The sequence below is a fragment of the Gadus morhua genome, chromosome 4 (assembly GCF_902167405.1).
Source record: "Gadus morhua chromosome 4, gadMor3.0, whole genome shotgun sequence".
Classification (NCBI taxonomy): Eukaryota; Metazoa; Chordata; class Actinopteri; order Gadiformes; family Gadidae; genus Gadus; species Gadus morhua.
The window spans coordinates 2773529-2791495 of record NC_044051.1 but is presented as its reverse complement, the minus strand read 5'-3'; the positions used below and the strand labels follow the sequence as shown (position 1 = coordinate 2791495).

The following is a 17967-nucleotide window of genomic DNA, read 5'->3' as shown; positions in this document are numbered from 1 at the left end:
CCTCTTTTGTTGTTGTATAAACTATGCAGGTGTTTTATAGAGAGGCACGATGTGGGTATTGTAGTCCAAACTGTCAGGGGTGTTTGATTTAAAAGTTCTTTATTGAAATACGAAATGAGAATTAACAGCTTTGGATATCACAAGGGCCTCTTCTTTATACACACATTTACATAGATACATGTTCTCATGAATATGAAATATCATATCTATGTAGGCTACATCATCTGTAGATTTTTTAACAATGTCCTATTGAAAAACGCCATGCAATTGTGTGCGTTTCTCTATATGGACACTGGGTGGAGACATTTACTTTCATAAAAAACATAGAAGGAAAAATATTATCGATTACAATCAACAGAAATCAAAAGTAATGCAGTACTTAAACGAAAACTAAAGAAAGTTTTACCAGAAATATATACAGAAAAAATATTGCAATTGATCAGTTTTGTCGAGTTTCATTTAGGCAATCATAGTTTAAAAAAAAGATTTTTTGTGTGTCCCTTTGAAAGGGACACACACATTTTTCATTTGGGACTGCAGTCATCATTTTAACAAAGGAACCAAATCGTCTGGGATCATAGAAGCGCTTTGGGCTAACTCTAGGGCCATATCCTTCAGGATCCGGTGGTCCGCCACCTGTAGCATAGTCCTGAGGTTGACCCAGAACACCTGCTGCTTTCGCTCATCCATGGGCCACTCCAGGTACGTCTGCTGCATCAGCAATCTCCTCAGTTTCAAGAACTTCTTGGGCAGAGAGTTGGTCGGAATAGGCTCCAACAGGATGAAGACCAGGGAGTCTTGCTGGGCGTCCAGAGCTCTATGCTGGGCAAAGAAGAGTTCGTAGTTACACCATTCACTCTGAACAAAGTGGTTGGACAGCACAAACAGCGTCTTGTAGCTCGCCTCAACGCAGTTGATGATGTTGTCCAAGATCCACTGGCCGGGCACAAAGTCTCGCTCGTGGATACACAGGGAGAGTCCGGCCCCTTCCAGGGACGGCACCAGCCTGCTCTCCACCCAGGCGGAGTCTTGGTGGCTGTAGGAGATGAACGAGTGGTACCGAAACGTCGTGTTGTTCAGCAGGTTGGCCTGCTTCTGGCCTCTCCTCTTCACGCGGATCCACACCCACAGCATCTTGGTGTACCACACTCCGTCACAGGCGTAGAACGCAGAGCAAAGGGCCAGCACGATGAGCATCGTCACGGGCAACGCCACGGCAGCCTGAAGCCAGGCCTCACAGGACATCCTGCTGGTTCTGTACTCGGACATCGGCAGGTCGGCCACAGATGGGGGAGTGCTGCAGGTATAATCCAAGGGCCAGTCGGGCAGCAAGGATTTGTTCAGAGTAGTCATGAACCAATAGGAGTCACAGGAGCAGACAAAGGGGTTGTCTCCAGCTTTGAGAGTCCTGAGACTTGGAAGACCCGCCAGAGACTCCCGGGAGATGGATGTAATATAATTCTGATCTATGTACAGACTGACCAAGGTGGGGGATAGATCCGTAGGGATGACCTTAATGCTGTTGGAGCTCAGGAAAAGGTGTGTCAACATGGGAAATTGATAAAGGTCTTCTTGTGTTAGGGCGGTGATGCCTGTCTTTGACAGGTCAATTCGCTGTAAATACTGGGACAGGAAGGAAAATACTTTGTTCCCCAGGTTGTTGTTGCTCAGGCTCAGTGATGTGATGTGGATGGGCCAAAAGCACGGCTTATCCAAAAAAATGGAGTTGAAACTCAAGTCTAGAGATTCCAGGTACTTCATCTGGTGGGTGTGCTGAGCGATGAAGGAAAGGTCAGCAAAGTGGTTTTTGCTCAAAGAGAGGTGCCTTAGTTTGGGGAACACCGAGGTATAGGAGCACCCAGGCCACCAAAACCCTGTGTCAGAGAGTAGGTTGTTTGAGAGGTCCAGGGTTTCCAGAGACGGCAAGGAGGACATAATGTTGCAAGGTACAATGTTCATTCCTGTGCCTGAGAACTTTAAATAGTCCATCTTGGAAAACATGTCAGCACTAATTTCAATAGAGGGGTATCTGTATTGGTAATGATTTACTCCATCAAATATAAGGTACCGTAGGACGATGGTGTGATTCAGAGGAGGGAACCTAAATCCTTCAGGTGTATCTTCATTGTAGGTTATGTTTAAAAATGTAAGCGTTCGAACATTGGAAAGTAGAACATTCTTCAAAAATAACACAAAGAAACTGCTGTTAATCCAAGTGTTTACAATGGTTACATTTTTTACCAGTGGCATGGTTCTCAGGGTCCAGAAAGGGTCCCCGGTCACATTGCAGAGGTCAGGAAGTACGTTGACCAACTCTAAATCGGTTGTTTGCGTTTTGTTCACATCTTCCAGCAGGTTTTCAAATAAATCAAGGTTCTCACAAAAAGGCACTTTTAGGGTTATCTTCTGGAGGGATTTCATCTTTGCGAGAGAACCACGATCGTACCGTTGCCACTCAACACCTCCTCCAAGGATGAGATAATGCAATGAGCTATCCGAGAGGGAATCAAAATCATTGAAGTCCACTTGTAAAGCATTTACACTTCCCAAGTAAAGGACAGACAGATTTGCCAACGTCTCAAATGTGGCCGGTAATTGATAGCTGTCATATTGGTTGCCGCCCAAGTCAAGGATCTTCAGCAGTGGCAGTGACAGATCAGGGATGTAATTCAACAAATTGTGAGATATGTTCAGGAACTCCAGTTTTGGGGTATGAACGAATACGCCAGGATTTATTACCCTCAGACCACAGCTGGTAGCCTTCAGGAAGCAGAGTTGTGAGAGTCTTTGGAAGGGAGCTGCTTGCAGTTTCACCAGGGGGTTGTAAGAAATGTCCAAGTACTGTGTCTCATTATTCAGATCCAAAGGAACATTGGTAAGATTCTGACCGGAGAGGTTCTGAACTCGTCGTCTGGAAGTGACGCACGATGCATACCCTTGGTCCTCTATCAGCTCGGCCAGGCAGAAGGTCCTCCAAGACAAGAGAACTGTTGTCCCTAATAGCAATAATACTTGCACACTGTAAATTATAAAAAGAAGTCGGTGAACTGTTAATAATTATTGCATCAGAATACTTAAAGGTTGTATAGGTGATTTGCTTTTTTGGCCATTTTTGCAAAATTACTTGAAATCCTTATCATAACCCGCTTACAGCCACTGAGTTAGAAGTACTGACATGAAAATTAAACAAGTCAATCATCTGTGGAACGGGCAGGGCTCGAAAGACTCCAGCCAATCATTTCCATTGCCACCGAGTTGCATTGGACAGTAAGTACGTCAATTAAACGGTCGTACTGCACTCCCCCTCCCCCGCGCCCCGCGCGCGACCCCTTCGTGCAGTACTCGTGACCCAGAGCTCGTGACCCAGAGCAAGCTCCTGTTTGTTGTTATCCTGCGGTAGCTACTGGAACTAGTTAATCCACATTTGGACCTAGCAGTAGAAGACAATTTCCATGGCAGACAAGACGCCACCATCCCCACCACCACCACCACCACCAGCAAAGAGAAGGAAAACACTTTTTCAGAGAGTAATTGATAATAAAAACGCTGAAAGAGAAAAACTGAAATCAAGAATAATCCTAGGCGCTGCTTTCGAACGTTGGCGGCAACTGAAGGACGAGAAGGGTCTAAAAATCGATGCTTGTGTGGCGGTTGACCTAGTTTCAAAGTTTATACCGTTTATACTCGGTAATACCGGTGTGGAGACGAGTGTATTACTCGGTGTGAAAATGTCCACACCGCGGCAACCCTAGTGAAAACCAGGACTTCCAATACAATTATATGAAACAAACATACATTTTCTAAAAAATAGTAATGATTTATGTGACCGTTTAATGTTTATAACATCTGGTCCAACCATTGCAGCGAGAACGTATTCTCAGCAGGGGGTGCTGGGGAAAAAAAAACTCAGCCTGCACTAGACTCGCAACTCGTTACATTGATAAAAAAAGATGTATAGCAGCGCAGCTCAATTACACCAGTGCATGCGCGGACAGTTGAAAATCGATCGTTCACATCCAGCTGCTCACAGAACAAGTTTAGCGCACCACCGCTACCCTCACACTTTTTCATGTAACCTTTTTTCAGCACTAGGTCATATGAGCATTAAATAAATGCTGCGTCTCAAAATGCCTTGGACAGCAGCGAGGATGACTCGCTTTGCCACGGGCCGAAACAGTTCGGAGCGACCACAGCCAGAGCGAACACAGCGGGGCAGAGGAGTGTCAGGAATAGTCTTTGGTGTACACATCAGTACGGCCTATTTGCACTACTGTTTAGTGGCAATGCAGTGTTTTACTCGATGCCTTTTTATTTTCGTATATTATTTCAATGAATACAATTTATTTATTCATAAAAAACGGATCTGGTCTTCAAATCTTTTTTCCAAATATAGGTCGTCTTACAATGGGGTTTGTGTTTATATTCGGACCAATAGGTACAGCGGGCGCTCACATGACGTTAAGCATTTCCTGGTGCATAATGTGACGCTTCAGAACCTAAAATCCCGTTTCTCCCCGTTGACACGACAACACATAACCGGCGTTTTCAGAAATCTCCACTTTGGCCGGAGTTTTTAGAAATGATCGTTTTCTGTGATAAGACAGGTCCTCGGACAGGGGGTGTTGCAGCACCCCCAGCACTCCTACTTCCCGCGGTACTGGGTGCAACTTACAGCTGAATGTAGTGCCATGTTGTTAAACGAAAACCTACGCTAGCCTGGCTCGCTCTCGCGCATCTCTGTTCGCGCTCGTGCATGATTGCGCGTCCAGGTACTTGGAATGGGTGGAGTCAGAGTCAGCGTTGAAGGAGAGGGGGTAGGACCATTTGAGTTGTGTATTTTCAAAATCTGCTGGCGTTTCGCAAATCACCTACCCAACCTTTAACAAATGAACTTTATATTAATTTTTGCACCCCCAAATAGGATTGGAAACCCGTGTAAATAATTTCCTCATTTCCTCCTTCATTTCCTCAGCTTACCTTTTTATGGCCATATCTCATAGATCAGAAAACCATACAAGAAACAGCTACAAAGTCTTTCGTTGGGGCTATGGGAAGGAACGGATTCATATCTACCGTTTTATAACGAGGTGTGACAATTAATTGCCATCAGCTTATTTCCTTTTTTCTTTTGTGAACATTGAGCAATTCCTCTTTAGCTGAAAATTAATTTCTGCTTTCCTTTGTATTTGGATTTAGTATGTATGTGTTGAAGCCTATTTAAAAATGTTTTATTTGATAGACCTTAATACATCAGCTGGTTTGCTTAAGACGTTTAAATCGTTGAAAGTCAAACTACAGTTAAGTAGTAGTCTGTTATTTCTTTCCAGGAGAATCCCAGGACCTGTCCTCCTTTACTTTTGAGCATTTCATGTTACCCACGCAATGTGGGTATTGTAGACCAAACCGTCAGGCCCGAAGACACTGTCTGATTTAATAGTTCTTTATTGAAATGCCAAATGATAATTAACAGTTTCAGATATCGCAAAGGCCGTGTCTTTATACACACATTTACATAGATACATGTTTTAATAAACTTCATATGTAGGCTACATCGTCGGTAAATGTTTTAACAATATCCTATTGAACCACACAATGCAATGGCGTGCATTTCTCTATTTGGACCCTGGCTCGAGACGTTTACTTTGATAACAAACATACAAATGAAAAATATCAATCTAATACAATCAAAAGCAATCAAAAGTAAATCAGTACTTTAACTAAAAAGGAAGTAACGTTTACCAGAAATATATACCGTAAAAAATACTGTAATTAATCAGTCGTTTGATGGGTGAATAAACTGAACGATGGATGAATAATCTGATGAATGGATGGGGGAATATAATGGATGGATAAACTAAGGAATATTATGGAGGGATGGCTAAACTTAGCAATTCATCTGCTTGATGAAATTCATCAAGCAGATGAATTGCTTGAGTCGAGTTTCATTTAGGCAATCATAGTTAATTTTTTTTTTTTGTGTCCCTTTGAAAGGGACACACATATTTTTCATTTGGGACTGCAGTCATCATTTTAACAAAGGAACCAAATGGTCTGGGATCAGAGAAGCGCTTTGGGTTAACTCTAGGGCCATATCCTTCAGGATCCGGTGGTCCGCCACCTGTAGCATAGACCTGAGGTTGACCCAGAACACCTGCTGCTTTCGCTCATCCTTGGGCCACTCCAGGTACGTCTGCTGAATCAGCAATCTCCTCAGTTTCAAAAACTTCTTGGGCAGAGAGTTAGTCGGAATAGGCTCCAACAGGATGAAGACCAGGGAGTCTTGCTGGGCGTCAATAGCTCTATGCTGGGCAAAGAAGAGTTCGTAGTTACACCATTCACTCTGCACAAAGTGGTTGGACAGCACAAACAGCGCCTGTGTAGCGCCTCTCGCCTCCACACAGTTGACTGCAATTCAAGACTAAATTATGCGTAACATTGAATAATAAACTAAAAACACACTATAAATCTTTGGTGTGTGTGTATATACATATATAATCGATTGTATTGGCTCATGTGTATAAAGGGCATGTTTCATTCAGAATGTAACAGCTTCATTATGAATACATTTGAACTGGGTAAATCATAGGGTGTGTGTTTGGGTGTGTTTGTGTGTTGTGGTAACCCGGCACGGTGAGCGGACCACCACCTCCTGAAACAGGACACAACTTTGCCGGGCAAAAGCCAAAAAGGCATGTTTAATCCAAAATCAAACAAAGTCTCATACTTTAAATAATATAACAACGGAAAAACCTGGGGGGAATCGACGGTCCTATCCCCCGTGGGTGGAATCCCGTCACCCACGTGGACCGGTCTCTCCGTACAGGAGCTCCAGGGCTGGGAGAGCCCCAAAGGAGTGGAGAAGCAGGCTGTTGAAGCCCTGCTTCTCCACCTGTTCCTCAGGTGCTCTGCATGTCCTTAATTGGCCCGGGCCGGGTTGCGCGCGCGTGTGTGTGTGTGTGTGTGTGTGTGTGTGTGTGTGTGTGTGTGTGTGTGTGTGTGTGTGTGTGTGTGTGTGTGTGTGTGTGTGTGTGTGTGTGTGTGTGTGTGTGTGTGTGTGTGTGTGTGTGTGTGTGTGTGTGTGTGTGTGTGTGTGTGTGTGTGTGTGTGTGTGTGTGTGTGTGTGTGTGTTTCTGAGAGAGAGAGAGAGAGAGAGAGAGAGAGAGAAATTGTTACATGCGGTATGTGAGCTTGTTTATAAATCTCTTTATGGCTGTTTTTTTTTTGTGGTTGTGTTTTTTGTGTGTGTGTGTGTGTGTGTGTGTTTGTCTGGATTCCAACTTTGTCAGCTTTTTCAGACAAACACTACAGCCCACTTCCCTCCACATCATTGCGGAACAGTCATAGATTTGGAATAACCATGACCACTTGTATGATGAAATGGTTTCAATTGTTTCAATTGGGAACGCGGTAAAAAATTGTGTGGCTCATTTATCACAGTGTCTCGTGATTCCATGTCACAATAATGGGCATGCTCCAATCCTGATGCGTATCCTGAAGCTGGACAATAAGAGGAACTGTAGTTGGTCTGCCCGGAATGAAGCAGGACTGTTTCTCACTATGAGATACATAGAAGACTGTTAAGGGCCCCCAAGCCAATGGGGGTCCCAACTTAAATAATAAACAAATATGTATGTTAATCAGAATCGGAATCAGAAAACTTTATTGATCCCCGGGGGGAAATGATTTGTTCCAGGTGCTTTGTGCAAAGAGAAATTACAAGCATCATTATTCTTTGCGTATATTGTTTAGGAATTGTCCCCCCTCGATCTATACCATTTGGAATCAGAGGTGTTTTTTTAGACTCTTTTCAGTTCTCATAATAGCTGCAGAAGTCCTAAACTTTCACAATTGTCGCTCACAGATTCACTTCCTGTTAAATCTCTAATCATCAGGTGAGACTAATCTAATAAAATGTAGCCTTTCTGCTCTTATGTGTTCCTAATACATGATATGCATATTAGGCAGCCATGCAGACAAAGGGGAACATATTACCCCTTTAAAGGTGTACAGTGGAAGTTGTACAAACAGGAAGAAAGCAAGGAACCATTTTGGCAGGGAGTCAACGCTCCAATAGGCACCATTACTTTATTTGAATTACAAGCGAGAGACAGACATCTGATGTTTGCGTCATAGTGTTTCTAGCCAAATGCTAATTTAAGACCCATGTCCCTAGTGGGGCTTTTGGTTAAAAATAATAATACAGATGAACGTAATTAAAAAGTAAGAAAATGGAAATGAAATAAAATTGACAAAATTTAGCCTGAACCATTGCCATCCACACTAATGGTCACACTGTGAGGAGGTTCCATCGAGTCCTACAACACAGGTCAATAATTATTAGCTTTGAATGTAGCCGATTAATTTCTTATGATACTTGACAAAGAAGCACTGTGAGCAATGATAAATGAATCTATAGCCGCAGACACTTAAAAGCGTTATTATTATTTCACTTTTTTATTGATGTGTCTTATTTGTTTATTTGGACTCATCTAGACTCATCTTATCCAATCTTATGTCATCTGATGAATCAAATAAAATTGTATTTGAATCTTATCTTACTCTATCTTATCCAATTTAATGTTATCTATTCTAAATTCTAGTGAATTCTAAGGAAGTTCTAGCATACTCTCCAAAAAATCTCAGGTCTAAGGAAATGTCTGTTAACATTTGACAGAAATCGATTAAAGGTCCCATGGCATGCTACTTTATGGATGCTTTAATATAGATATTAGTGGGGCCCTAACACAGTAATTGAAGACGTTCCCGAAATTCAGCCGTGGTGTAGAATAACAGCCACTACGAGCCAGTCGCACATTGAGCTTTCCCCAAACGAGCCGTTTCGGTGTCTGTAGCTATAATGCAAATGAGGAGGAGAGAGGTAGGTCAAGGAAGATGGTGGGGGTGTGGCCCTGAGCAGCTTGCGGACACAGTACAATGCGCCCTGTTTACAGTGGATGTATCGCATACCGAGGAGCACACAGCCTTTGGCCCTGTTCTGTAAATATTCTAGAACACGCAGGAGTCCTGGAGCTCTATATCTAAATATTATCATATTATAAATAGATATCTATATCATATCATACATACTATCACGGCCAAAAGCTGTAACGACCTCCAGACGATATTATGAATCTCAAACGACTGCGTCGGGTTCTGCGACGTCTCCGGTTCTTCCACGTCAACATCAATCTGATGTAGACTGACCCACGACATGGAGGAGAAAGGGATTGTTGCCCGAGATTGTTGACTGTGATTGTCTCCCGCCGAAGCCTAGCTGCCGAGGGACCACCGCCTCGACAGCAGGCAGCGCTTAGGCACCACCTCGGCGCTGCCCGCTGCCTGCTGCAGGAGGCGGTGGTCCCTCGGCAGTGGGCAGCGGGAAGCAGGGATCAAGAGGGAGACAATCGTGGACAAAAATCCCTTTCTCCTCCATGTCGTGGTTCGTGTACCTCAGGGAGTCAAAGCCAAAGTTCCTTTCCCCCAATTCCTTCTCAACCATGGCTGAGATAACCCGAACTACAGTCTTGTTGTGGAAATACAAGAGACGTCATAGAACCGACGTGTTATGCGCCATGACACCAACAGCAGAAGGGTTATCCAAATAACAAAGTGTGCAACATTTGCCTTACAGTGTGTGTAATCACAAACACACACACACACACACACACACACACACACACACACACACACACACATGTGGCGCTCGCACGGTCGTAGCTCATTGTCTCATTGGCGGGCCAAATTCTCAGGGCGGGCCAGGCAGAGAAAGGGGAGGAGATTGTCTCCTTATGACGACATATGGGGCCACATTCCAAATCAGCAAGCCTGAGCTTCCATTTTTTCTAAGGCGGGCAGGATACCTTGTGCTCGTTTTACACCAAACGCAAGTTTTAGCCACTGGGGGACCATTGGCAAGCTAGGGGAACTCATATTAATGTTAGAAAACCTCATAAAGCGAGATTTTCATGCCATGGGACCTTTACGTTTATTCATGATGTAAATACAGAAAGTTCAAATGAGAAACATCTAATAATAATTGACATTATACAATAAATTTACTGTACATTGATATTGCTTTATTTTGTATACTGTTGTTGAATCACTGCTAATACATTATTTTCTTTGACTTCTTTTGTCACTTTTTCATGTCCTTTAATCCTTATCCAACAGCTGTTGCGTTTGTTTCTAACCAATCCTTCACCCTCATTAAATAGCATACAAAGGAATGCAGAAATCGGTGAAATTCTAAAACGTTTGTTGGCAGCCCATCTTGAGATGAATTGCTCAATGTTAACAAAGGAAGTGGGAAATGAGCCAAAAATGTGTTTTTCAGCATATTTAAAAAAGGGAAGATATAAATTCATTCCTTCCCAAAGCACCAGCGAAGATGTTGTAGCTGTTTTGTGTATGGTTCTGGAATCTAGGAGATATGGCCATAAAAAGGTAAAAGTACTTTTTTAAATATGATGAAATTTGGTGGTGCACAGTTAAGGTATTCTGCTACAATAATGATTAATTACTAGAAAAAGATTTAATGATAAAGTTTGCAGACTTTTTTTTTTTATGTTTACAGTGTGCAAGTAGCACTGCTATTCTGGACAACAGCTCTCTTGTCTTGGAGGACCTTCTGCCTGGCCGAGCTGATAGAGGACCAAGGGTATGCATCGTGCGTCACTTCAAGACGACAAGTTCAGAACCTCTCTGGTCAGAATCTTACCAATGTTCCTTTGGATCTGAATAATGACATGCAGTACCTGGACCTTTCTCACAACCCACTGGTGGAACTGCAGGCAGCCCCGTTCCAAAGACTCTCACAACTCTGCTTCCTGAAGGCTACAAGCTGTGGTCTGAGGGTAATAAATCCTGGCGTATTCGTTCATACCCCGAAACTGAAATTCCTGAACATATCTAACAATTTGTTAGATTATATCCCTGATCTATCGCTGCCACTGCTGAAGATCCTGGACTTGGCCGGCAACCAATATGACAGCTATCAATTACCGGCCACTTTTGAGACGCTGACAAATCTGTCCGCCCTTTATTTGGGAAGTGAAAATACTTTACAAGTGGACTTCAATGATTTTGATTCCCTCTCGGATAGCTCATTGCATCATCTCATCCTTGGAGGAGGTGTTGAGTGGCAACGGTACGATCGTGGTTCTCTCACAAAGATGAAATCCCTCCAGAGGATAACCCTCAAAGTTCCTTTTTGTGAGAACCTTGATTTATTTGAAAACCTGCTCGAAGATGTGAACGAAACGCAAACAACTCATTTAGAGTTGGTCAATGTACTTCCTGACCTCTGCAATGTGACCGGGGACCCTTTCAGGAACCTGAGAACCATGCCACTAGTAACGCATTTAACCATTGTAAACACTTGGATTAATAGCAGTTTCATGATGATATTTTTAAAGAATGTTTTTCTTTCCAATGTTCGAACGATTATATTTACAAACATAACCTACAGCGAAGATACACCTGAAGGATTTAAGTTCCCCACTCTGAATCACACAATGGTCCTACGTTCCCTTACATTTGATGGATTAAAACATCACCAATACAAATACCCCTCTATAGAAATTAGTGTGGACATGTTTTCCAAGATGGACTATTTGAAGTTCTCAGGCACAGGAATGAACACTGTACCTTGCAACCTTATATCCACCTTGCCGTCCCTGGAAACACTGGACCTCTCAAACAATGTTCTGTCTGACACAGGGTTCTGGCCGTCTATATGCTCCTATACCTCGGTGTTCCCAAACCTAAGGCACCTGTCTTTGAGCGAAAATCGCTTTGTTGACCTTTCCTTCATCGCTCAGCAGACCCACCAGATGAAGTACCTGGAATCTCTTGACTTGAGTTTCAACTCCATTGTTTTGGATAAGCCGTGCTTTTGGCCCATCCACATCACATCGCTGAGCCTGAGCAACAACAACCTGGGGAATAAAGTATTTTCCTTCCTGTCCCAGTATTTACAGCAAATTGACCTGTCAAAGACAGGCATCACCACCCTAACAAAAGAAGACCTTTTGCAATTTCCAATGTTGACCCACCTTTTCCTGAGCTCCAACAGCATTAAGGTCATCCCTACGGATCTATCCCCCACCTTGGTCAGTCTGTACATAGACCAGAATTATATTACATCCATCTCTCGGGAGTCTCTGGTGGGTCTTCCAAGTCTCAGGACTCTGAAAGCTGGAGACAACCCCTTTGTCTGCTCCTGTGACTCCTATTGGTTCATAAATACTATGAACAAATCCTTGCTGCCCGACTGGCCCTTGGATTATACCTGCAGCACTCCGCCATCTGTGGCTGACCTGCCGATGTCCGAGTACAGAACCAGCAGGATGTCCTGTGAGGCCTGGCTTCAGGCTGCCGTGGCATTGCCTGTGACAATCCTCATTGTGCTGGCCCTTTGCTCTGCGTTCTACGCCTGTGACGGAGTGTGGTACACCAAGATGCTGTGGGTGTGGATCCGCGTGAAGAGGAGAGGCCAGAAGCAGGCCAACCTGCTGAACAACACTACGTTTCGGTACCACTCGTTCATCTCCTACAGCCACCAAGACTCCGCCTGGGTGGAGAGCAAACTGGTGCCGTCCCTGGAAGGGGCCGGACTCTCCCTGTGCATCCACGAGCGAGACTTTGTGCCCGGCCAGTGGATCGTGGACAACATCATCAACTGCGTGGAGGCGAGCTACAAGACGCTGTTTGTGCTGTCCAACCACTTTGTGCAGAGTGAATGGTGTAACTACGAACTCTTCTTTGCCCAGCATAGAGCTATTGACGCCCAGCAAGACTCCCTGGTCTTCATCCTGTTGGAGCCTATTCCGACCAACTCTCTGCCCAAGAAGTTCTTGAAACTGAGGAGATTGCTGATGCAGCAGACGTACCTGGAGTGGCCCAAGGATGAGCGAAAGCAGCAGGTGTTCTGGGTCAACCTCAGGTCTATGCTACAGGTGGCGGACCACCGGATCCTGAAGGATATGGCCCTAGAGTTAACCCAAAGCGCTTCTCTGATCCCAGACGATTTGGTTCCTTTGTTAAAATGATGACTGCAGTCTAAAATGAAAAATGTGTGTCCCATTCAAAGATAAATATTTTTTTCATTTTAACTTTGATTGCCTAACTGGAACTCGACAAAACTGATGAATTAAAGTGTTTTTTATGTATATATTTCTGGTAAAACGTACCTTCGTTTAGTTTAAGTACTGCTTTACTTTTGATTTCTTTGATTGTATTCGATTCATATTTTTCTTCTGTACATTTGTTTTTAAAGTAAATGTCTCAACCCAGTGTCCAGATAGAGAAATGCACGCCTTCGCATTGCGTGGTCAAAAGGATATTGTTAAAAAATATACAGACGATGTAGCCTACATATGAAATTTATCAAAACATGTGTCTATGTAAATGTTTGTATAAAGACACAGCTTTTGTTATATCCGAAGCTGTTAATTCTCATTTCACATTTGAATAAAGAACTATTAAATTAAACAGTGTCTTCGGCCTTGACAGTTTGGACTACAATACCCAAATCGCGTGGGTAACGCCAAAGGCTCAGAAGGAAAGGAGGACAGGTCCTGGGATTCTCCTTGAAAGAAATTACAGACAAACACATAACTGTAGTTTGCCTTTCAATTATTTATTCATCTTAAGCAAGCAAGCTGATGCATTAAGATCTATCAGATGAAACATTTTTAAATAGGCTTCAACGCATTCATACTAAAATCCATCATTTACTAAGGAGAAGACAAATCGGTATTACGAGAACAAACGGTTCGTATCAGCCATGTAACATGATATTCCAAAATACGTCTGATGTGCGCATTTCTCATGAAGCCACTATATCGGCTGACTATTTAACAACACTAGCCTAAACACGCCACTCTTCATACTTCCATTGCCCCAGGAGACACTTCCTGTATTCCAGATCTGTCTCCATGAAAATAACACACTTTTTTTCGTTCTCTTTGCTCAGAGGCGACACAGAATCAACAAACTAGGCTTGACCGAAATGGATTGGCTTGCAGTAATGATGTAAATACATGATGTTCAAATGATAAACATATAAGTTTAACTGAAATGATGCATATATTTACCGTATATTTATCTTGCTTTATTTTTTATAATTTCATAGAATCACTGCTACTACATTATTTTCTTTGACTTCTTAGTTTTTTTTATGTTCCCTTTAAACCTTATCCAATCTTTTTTTTGTTTCATTCTAACCAAGCCTTCACCTTCAATAAATACAAAGAAATGCAGAAATTAATATGCTTCTGAAGAGGAATTGCTCAATGTTAACAAAAGAAAAAGGAAATAAGCTGATAGCAATAAACTGTCATATCTCGTTATAAAACGGTAGATGTGAATCCGTTCCTTCCCATAGCACCAACGAAAGACTTTGCAACTGTTTCTTGTATGGCTTTGGGATCTATGAGATATGGCCAGAAAAAGGTAAACGGTTTAATATTTGTTTTACACTATGATGAAATGATTTACATGGATTAAAACGGCTATTTGGGGGTGCTAATATTAATGCAAAGGTAATGTGTTAAATATTCTGATACAATAATGATTAACAGTTCACTGACTTTTTTTTATTGTTTGCAGTGTGCAAGTAGCACTGCTGTTATGGACGACGACCGTCTGGTCTTGGGGGACCTTCGGCCTGGCCAAGCTGATAGACAACCAAGGGTATGCATCGTGCGTCACTTCCAGACGACGAGTTCAGAACCTCTCCGGTCAGAATCTTACCAATGTTCCTTTGGATCTGAATAATGACATGCAGTACCTGGACCTTTCTCACAACCCCCTGGTGAAACTGCAGGCAGCTCCCTTCCAAAGACTCTCACAACTCTGCTTCCTGAAGGCTACCAGCTGTGGTCTGAGGCTGATATATCCTGGCTTATTCGTTCATACCCCGAAACTGAAATTCCTGAACATATCTCACAATTTGTTAGATTATATCCCTGATCTATCGCTGCCACTGCTGAAGATCCTTGACTTGGCCGGCAACCAATATGACAGCTATCAATTACCGGCCACATTTGAGATGTTAGCAAATCTGTCTGCCCTTTACTTGGGAAGTGTAAATGCTTTACAAGTGGACTTCAATGATTTTGATTCCCTCTCGGATAGCTCATTGCATCATCTCATCCTTGGAGGAGGTGTTGAGTGGCAACGGTACGATCGTGGTTCTCTCGCGAAGATGAAATCCCTCCAGAAGATAACCCTCAAAGTCCCTTTTTGTGAGAACCTTGATTTGTTTGAAAACCTGCTCGAAGATGTGAATGAAACGCAAACAACTGATTTAGAGTTGGTCAACGTACTTCCTGACCTCTGCAATGTGACAGGGGACCCTTTTAGGAGCCTGAGAACCATGCCACTCATAAATGATTTCACCATTGTAAACACTTGGATTAACAGCAGTTTCTTTGTGTTATTTTTGAAGAATGTTCTACTTTCCAATGTTCGAACGCTTACATTTTTAAACATAACCTACAATGAAGATACACCTGAAGGATTTAGGTTCCCTCCTCTGAATCACACCATCGTCCTACGGTACCTTATATTTTATGGAGTAAATCATTACCAATACAGGTACCCCTCTATTGAAATTAGTGTTGACATGTTTTCCAAGATGGACTATTTAAAGTTCTCAGGCACAGGAATGAACATTGTACCTTGCAACATTATGTCCTCCTTGCCGTCCCTGGAAACCCTGGACCTTTCAAACAACCTACTCTCTGACACAGGGTTCTGGTGGCCTGGGTGCTCCTATACCTCTGTGTTCCCCAAACTAAAGCACCTCTCTTTGAGCAAAAACCACTTTGTTGACCTTTCCTTCATCGCTCAGCAGACCCACCAGATGAAGTACCTGGAATCTCTAGACTTGAGTTACAACTCCATTGTTTTGGATAAACCGTGCTTTTGGCCCGTCCACATCACATCACTGAGCCTGAGCAACAACAACCTGGGGAACAAAGTATTTTCCTTCCTGTCCCAGTATTTACAGCGAATTGTCCTGTCAAAGACAGGAATCACCTCCCTAACACAAGAAGACCTTTTGCAATTTCCCATGTTGACCCACCTTTTCCTGAGCTCCAACAGCATTAAGGTCATCCCTACGGATCTATCCCCCACCTTGGTCAGTCTGTACATAGATCAGAATTATATTACATCCGTCTCCCGGGAGTCTCTGGCGGGTCTTCCAAGTCTCAGGACTCTCAAAGCTGGAGACAACCCCTTTGTCTGCTCCTGTGACTCCTATTGGTTCATGACTACTCTGAACAAATCCTTGCTGCCCGACTGGCCCTTGGATTATACCTGCAGCACTCCCCCATCTGTGGCTGACCTGCCGATGTCCGAGTACAGAACCAGCAGGATGTCCTGTGAGGCCTGGCTTCAGGCTGCCGTGGCGTTGCCCGTGACGATGCTCATCGTGCTGGCCCTTTGCTCTGCGTTCTACGCCTGTGACGGAGTGTGGTACACCAAGATGCTGTGGGTGTGGATCCGCGTGAAGAGGAGAGGCCAGAAGCAGGCCAACCTGCTGAACAACACTACGTTTCGGTACCACTCGTTCATCTCCTACAGCCACCAAGACTCCGCCTGGGTGGAGAGCAAGCTGGTCCCGTCCCTGGAAGGGGCCGGACTCTCCCTGTGCATCCACGAGCGAGACTTTGTGCCCGGCCAGTGGATCGTGGACAACATCATCAACTGTGTGGAGGCGAGCTACAAGACGCTGTTTGTGCTGTCCAACCACTTTGTGCAGAGTGAATGGTGTAACTACGAACTCTTCTTTGCCCAGCATAGAGCTATTGACGCCCAGCAAGACTCCCTGGTCTTCATCCTGTTGGAGCCTATTCCGACCAACTCTCTGCCCAAGAAGTTCTTGAAACTGAGGAGATTGCTGATGCAGCAGACGTACCTGGAGTGGCCCATGGATGAGCGAAAGCAGCAGGTGTTCTGGGTCAACCTCAGGTCTATGCTACAGGTGGCGGACCACCGGATCCTGAAGGATATGGCCCTAGAGTTAACCCAAAGCGCTTCTCTGATCCCAGACAATTTGGATCCTTTGTTAAAATGATGACTGCAGTCCAAAATGAAAAATATGTGTGTCCCATTCAAAGATAAATATTTTTTTCATTTTAACTTTGATTGCCTAACTGGAACTCGACAAAACTGATGAATTAAAGTATTTTTTCTGTATATATTTCTGGTAAAACGTACTTTTGTTTAGTTTAAGTACTGCTTTACTTTTGATTTCTTTGATTGTATTCGATTCATATTTTTCTTCTGTGCATTTGTTTTTAAAGTAAATGTCTCAACCCAGTGTCCAGATAGAGAAATGCACGCCTTCGCATTGCGTGGTCAATAGGATATTGTTAAAAAATATACAGACGATGTAGCCTACATATGAAATTTATCAAAACATGTGTCTATGTAAATGTGTGTATAAAGACACAGCCTTTGTTATATCCGAAGCTGTTAATTCTCATTTTACATTTAAATAAAGAACTACTAAATTAAACAGTGTCTTCAGCCCTGACAGTTTGGACTACAATACCTAAATCGCGTTGGTAACGCCAAAGGCTCAGAAGGAAAGGAGGACAGGTCCTGGGATTCTCCTTGAAAGAAATTACAGACAAACACATAACTGTGGTTTGCCTTTCAATTATTTAATCATCTTAAGCAAGCAAGCTGATGCATTAAGGTCTATCAGATAAAACATTTTTAAATAGGCTTCAACGCATTCATACTAAAATCCATCACTTACTAAAGAGAAGACAAATCGGTATTACGAGAACAAATGGTTCGTATCAGCCATGTAACATGATATTTCAAAATACGTCTGATGTGCGCATTTCTCATGAAGCCGCTACATTGGCTGACTATTTAACAACACTAGCCTAATCACGCCACTCTTCATACTTCCATTGCCCCAGGAGACACTTCCTGTATTCCAGA

At 43.2% G+C, this 17967-nt stretch overlaps 3 protein-coding genes across 3 annotated transcripts; 2 read left to right on the top strand and 1 right to left on the bottom strand.

Annotated features, from left to right (window-relative positions):
- Positions 1-514: 514 nt before the first annotated feature.
- Positions 515-7325, bottom strand: LOC115542946 (toll-like receptor 2). The gene is made up of 3 exons (XM_030355459.1): positions 7314-7325; positions 6081-6304; positions 515-3019 (listed from the first exon to the last, which is right to left on the bottom strand). Exons 1-3 carry the CDS (start codon positions 7323-7325, stop codon positions 544-546), a joined length of 2712 nt encoding a protein of 903 aa, XP_030211319.1. The 3' UTR covers positions 515-543.
- A 3003-nt stretch (positions 7326-10328) lies between these two features.
- Positions 10329-13491, top strand: LOC115541427 (toll-like receptor 2). The gene is made up of 2 exons (XM_030353156.1): positions 10329-10443; positions 10574-13491. The coding sequence occupies exons 1-2, from the start codon at positions 10430-10432 to the stop codon at positions 13047-13049; spliced, it is 2490 nt and encodes an 829-aa protein (XP_030209016.1). The 5' UTR covers positions 10329-10429; the 3' UTR covers positions 13050-13491.
- Positions 13492-14590: 1099 nt separating this feature from the next.
- Positions 14591-17458, top strand: LOC115541444 (toll-like receptor 2; the record flags this gene model as incomplete). The annotated part of the gene is made up of 1 exon (XM_030353185.1): positions 14591-17458. A coding segment is annotated over one exon (2496 nt), but the record flags the coding sequence as incomplete, so codon positions are not given.
- Positions 17459-17967: the final 509 nt, after the last annotated feature.

What these genes read in the sequence shown, in the direction of transcription:
- LOC115542946 (XM_030355459.1), bottom strand. An exon ending in CTGAAGGATATGGCCCTAGA is followed by an intron (nt 3,020 to 6,080) that starts GTTAACCCAAAG and finishes TATAATTTACAG; the next exon opens with TGTGCAAGTATTATTGCTAT.